Source organism: Nematolebias whitei, chromosome 14 (genome assembly GCF_014905685.2).
Source record: "Nematolebias whitei isolate Nwh7 chromosome 14, NemWhi1, whole genome shotgun sequence".
Taxonomy (NCBI): Eukaryota; Metazoa; Chordata; class Actinopteri; order Cyprinodontiformes; family Rivulidae; genus Nematolebias; species Nematolebias whitei.
Genome location: NC_056511.1, coordinates 13,101,070 through 13,106,418, shown reverse-complemented (window position 1 = coordinate 13,106,418; position 5,349 = coordinate 13,101,070). Strand labels below are relative to the sequence as shown.

The following is a 5,349-nucleotide window of genomic DNA, read 5'->3' as shown; positions in this document are numbered from 1 at the left end:
AGTTATTTAACCCCAACTGGTGCAATGAGTTACTTCTCATTTCTTAAGCAAAAATGTTGAAGGACACATAACGTGGTCATGGAAAAAATGTCAGTCTGTTTAAGAAGGGTCAAATCATTGGCATGCATCAAGCAGAGAAAACATCTGAGATTGCAGAAACCACTAAAATTGGGTTAAGAACTGTTCCAACGCATTATTAAAAACTGGAAGGTTAGTGGGTACCCATTGTCTTCAAGGGAGATATGTGGCTGTAAAAAAAATCCTGAATGAACATGATCGGCGATCACTTTAAACGTTTGGTGAAATCAAATCTAAAAAAACAACAGTAGCACTCAGGGCTATGTTCAATAGTGAAAGTAAGAGCATTTCCACATGCACAACACAAAGGGAACACAAGGAATTGGGACTGAACAGCTGTGTACTCTTAAGAAAACCACTAATCAGTGAGGCTAACCAGAAAAAAAGGCTTCAATTTGCTGGGGAGCATAAAGATTGGACTCTGGAGCAATGGAAGAAGGTTATGTGGTCTGATGAGTCCAGATTTACCCTGTTCCAGAGTGATGGACACATCAGGGTAAGAAGAAAGGCAGGTGAAGTGATGCACCCATCATGCCTTGTGCCTAGTCATCAACAACATATCTTGGTGAAAAATTAAAGCAACACTAGATGGAAATAGATCTTGTGACATTGCAGAAGCTTATTGGAACAATGCCACTGCGAATGCATGCCGTAATCAAAGATAAAAGGCAGTCCAACAAAATATTAGTGAGTGAACTTTTTTTTTGGTGGCAACTTTTTTTTTTGGCCAGGCAGCGTATCTTACGAATTGGAATAGAAGCCACTGAAGGAAAAGCAAGGTCGTGGGTTTTCTGGTGATCCAAGCAGGGATGAATATCAGTGTAGAAAGGAGCAGGCCGACACAGGCTGAATTGTTTGTAGATGATGGTTTATGGGACAACATTGATCCACAGGTGTGCCACAGAGGAGCAAGGAGGTCTTTGGAAAGACTAAGGTGAGCAGCACATGGGAGTCCCTGAAGAAAACCACAACAGGTAAGAACCGGCTGTAATTTAATGGTAAGTTGGCTGTCCATTATTTACTGTATGACAGTTGATGTCCCAGCCCTGAAGAGACATCTGGCAGGAGTTTATTTACACCACCAGGTCCTCCTCAGTCTGCAGCAGTTGGGATGAATCATGTGATGATTTGCTTTGGAGAGAGTGAGTGGCAGAGAGAACTCTGGAATCCTACAGTTCAGATTAACCAACCAACAGCTTTAATCCAGCTAGTGAGTAATGACTTTTTACAAGATTGAGAAAACTGTAGTGGTGTCATCATTTAGTGTGAAAAATGTCTTAACATCCCTTTTCATTTGACAAAGTATTGCACTTTGTTGGAGTTCTGCAACCAAACCACTTATTGAAGTAGCTTGTGTTAACAGCTTGCGTTTGTTTTCCAGCAGTACACTAAAAACAACAAATACATGTTAATGGCATTGTGGTTTGTGGACACAAGAAAATCAACCCAGAATGATCAAACAGGTCAAACTGTTGTAATATCCAGATCAAAATCTAGATCAGTTTATAAAAAAAAGTTAAAGTAAACTCTTTCATGGAAAACCAAGCCAGCATTTCCACTCCACTATTATCAGCTACATATCTGTTGGGTAATAAAGAGAGACACACAAAACTGGAAATGTGAGGTTCCGTAACAATACCAATGCGGAGAAATGGCCTCCATTTTGGCCAATCCTCGTGACACACCTCGATCACTCCCATTACTGATTCAAACCTCAGCAGCCTGAGGGAGAAGTGTGATCTCAAACAATCCCCCCCCTAAAGCATTAATCTTTATCGCATTACACGTCATCGGTTGACTGATAGGTTCACCAACAGCGTAAATGAATAAAAGCACTAGTTTCACTTTTCAACGGCATCTTTCTTTCAGCAAGCGCTACTGCTGCTGTTGCTGCTGTTGCTGCTGCTTGGACCAAACATCACAACAAGGTAAAATCTGACTGTTTTTCTACATCAATACTGAAAGAAAAAAGTCAGTCTCGGCCTGATTACATTTATGCTGTATAATAATAGTAACAAGACATTTCTTATAAAGCCTTGGTGTTAAAATTAAGTTAACGTGTTTAACAAAAACTACGTTTATTGTTTAACTGTATTAGGACATTTAAAACTTTTAGAGACAATCCATTTAAATCATGTCTGAAAAATAATGACTGATATTGCAGTTTGGATATTTTTTACTCTAAGTTTCTGTCTGAACTGTAAATTTACACTGATGTTTGCACAGATGTCATCAGGTCTGCTCTTCATGTTGCTTTGTGGATTGGGGATTGGAGGAAATGTAAGTTTACACACACAAAAAAAATTAATAAATAAATAAAATAAACTTAATATATATTTATAATATATACCAGACAAGAACATGTTGAATCTTTTTTTTAATATGTATTAGAAAAAAGTAAAAAAAAAAAAAACTTATTTAATAAAATTCTTTACATACATATTATTGGTACTTCTCACCTTTTGTTGCATTTGGGATCAACATTCATGCTCCAAATTAAAAGGTTGAATTTTGTTTCTGACTCTGTGTATTTTTTACATCCACAGATACTTTGTGATGCAGGTTGGTGGTTTTCTTTATCATTTTTTATTTTATTTTTTGTTCCGGTTAAGTTTTATAAACAGTACACCAGATATTCTGAACAACAAGGTTTTTTTTATTTATTTTTTTGGTTTAGGTGATCCGTGAAACCACAAAATGTTTAGTATGTTAAAACACACTCTCCACAAAGATGTTCTTTAAACCAAGTTTGTTGTCAGTGGGATTTAAATCAATGGAGACAGGTAGAACCACTGCAGAACCTATTAGTATTTGTTACCCATTCTCCATTTTGTCTGATTTCTGGTTAGCTATTCCTCCCACAATTCAGGAAAAAAAAAAAAACAGGTAAAATATAAATCACAATGTGCAACTCCATAGGCAGTAGTTTGTAGGACATTTGGTAGAATCAATTTGTACAAAAGAGACTAAATCAAATCCAGCCATGTTTCTCTCAGAAAACATAAAATAAAAAAATCAGCATGGAAACATCATTAAACAGGACACAGAAAGTTGGACATTATATGTCAAAAATGGCATTTAATTTATTTTTAATACTTTTTCACAATCACAGTCTAAGTTTTGTAGTTTTTCAAGACATCTCCACAGAGATTGCCTGCTATGCTATTTAAACTTTACAAAAGTTTATCAAAATGAACTTCTTGGTCCCTCAAACTTTACACTTCCACAGTTAATAAATCAAAATGTACACTTGTGGTTTTAATGTACATTTAAGTTGAATAAAATTGTAACTGGATTTTTTCTCTCAAACCTTAAGTGGAAAAACTTTAATAATTCATATCTCACAGCAAATGAACTGCAGATAAATAAATGGTTGTAGTTCATGCAATAGTGTCATATTATTAAAACCTTATTTTGGTCATTTACTACTTTTCAATCATATTTAATAAAAATCACTTTTTCTTCTGTTTTTGTAGGTTGCAGTAATTGTCAAATATGCCCTCCTTCATGGACTTTATATCAGAGCCGCTGTTTCTTGTTCAAGAGTACTGAAATGACCTGGGGTGATGCTGAGGTACAACTGTTTAACTCTTCATTATATTTGTGTGACATGATGGTCCAGATTAACTGTCGGGGGCAGGTGTGGTTGAGTGGTTAGGGCAGTCGTCCTTCAGTGGGTGAGTTTTGGGTTTAATTATATCAGCATTCATATGTTGAAGTGACCCTGGGCAAGGCACTGAATCCCTCATTACCCCTGATGAGTGTCCCGTCGGTGTATGAATGTGATGTAAAGAACTGATTAGTCTATACAGATTCTTATTAGCTTTGTAGACATCTAGTAGAGTCCTGTATGAATGTGGGTGTGTCAAGGTAAATAAAGGCACATATTGTGTTGTAAAGCACTTTGAGTATCTTGAGTAGATAAAAAGGTGCTACATAAGTACAGTCCATGTACTGTTTTTGAAGTTAAAACTTTCCATCATTACAGTTTTGAAGTGAGAATGTTCTTCAAAAGAGAAGCAGAACTATGGAAATCAAGAACAGCTGTTCCTACTATTTTCATGTTTACTAGATGTATCTCATTCACAAGTTAAATCTTCAATTACTTAAAATGTTCTTGATGATAATATTATGGTGCAAAACAGGATGTTTCTTATGTTACAACCAACTGCATTTTACATAGCAATGTCTTAGACCTCTGTGGACGATCTAAGGCAGTAATATTTTCATTGGTCATGGATGATCCTTGATGTGACATTTTTAGCTTTAATCAGTTGCAACATGATAATTCTAAAAACATATGAAGACCAGTTTTAATCAGTGACTTCACATATAGGGTATGGCTGCCAAAGTTAGTTGTCCCCTGTACAACTAGCTCATGATGAAGATGCAATGCTTATGCTGCCATCTTTCCACACAGGCATATTGCACTGACCAAGATGGACATTTGGCTTCCTTTCGTGATGAAGCTGAGTATTACTTCATCAGGGGACTCATTGTGAAAGATTCTGGAACCAATACAAAATCTTGGGTTGGAGGCACCAAGGGACAAGTAAGGATTTTGTGTAGAACTCTAACTAGGAAAGAGGTTTCTGTAAATATTTTAACAATCAGGATGAATTGAAACAGTTGATGTTTGAAAACCTTCTCACAGGACGGTGATTGGACATGGAGTGATGGATCCCAGATCACCTACACACATTGGGGCCCAGGGGAACCAAACAATATGGGTGGACATGAGAACTGCATGGATATGAACTGGAATGGTACACAAGATAATAACTGCTCTTGAAACAGATGATTCCGTGTGAACGAAATACTTCAAATTTTTGATATTTTGAATCTTATTTTTTAAATTTTTTACAGGAGAAGATTACGTCAACGATGAAGTCTGCGACCAACTAAATGCTTTTATTTGTTATAAAGATGCATAAACCTGTCTTTGCTGGCCTGACAACATGAAGATTTCACTTCAAGTAGGAGGTCAATCCTCAAAGATGTCCCTTCTTGAGGACAACTGGTCAAATCTCCTGTATTACTTAGATAATTACCATGAATAAATGCATGTCCTCAAATGTTTTGGTCATTGTCTGTCTGAGGTAACATTAGGCAAACCATCATTTAAATGTATTAAATAACACGTGATTACAAACTGCAGAACTTGTCAGTGTCAGGTTTGTACAGCCCAACAAAATGGCTCATAACATATATATATATATATATAGTGTACATTTATATATATATATATATATATATATATATATATATATA

General features: G+C 36.1%; 1 protein-coding gene across 1 annotated transcript; it reads left to right on the top strand.

The window, feature by feature from the left end:
• The first annotated feature begins 1,966 nt into the window (after positions 1–1,966).
• Positions 1,967–5,214, top strand: LOC119420484 (galactose-specific lectin nattectin). The gene is made up of 7 exons (XM_037687883.1): positions 1,967–2,006; positions 2,305–2,358; positions 2,625–2,640; positions 3,555–3,652; positions 4,499–4,630; positions 4,733–4,844; positions 4,945–5,214. The coding sequence occupies exons 2-7, from the start codon at positions 2,305–2,307 to the stop codon at positions 5,010–5,012; spliced, it is 480 nt and encodes a 159-aa protein (XP_037543811.1). The 5' UTR covers positions 1,967–2,006; the 3' UTR covers positions 5,013–5,214.
• The last annotated feature ends 135 nt before the right edge of the window (positions 5,215–5,349 follow it).

What these genes read in the sequence shown, in the direction of transcription:
- LOC119420484 (XM_037687883.1), top strand. Translation starts at nt 2,305, where the DNA reads ATGTCATCAGGTCTGCTCTTCATGTTGCTTTGTGGATTGGGGATTGGA. An exon ending in TTGGAGGCACCAAGGGACAA is followed by an intron (nt 4,631 to 4,732) that starts GTAAGGATTTTG and finishes ACCTTCTCACAG; the next exon opens with GACGGTGATTGGACATGGAG. An exon ending in CATGGATATGAACTGGAATG is followed by an intron (nt 4,845 to 4,944) that starts GTACACAAGATA and finishes AATTTTTTACAG; the next exon opens with GAGAAGATTACGTCAACGAT.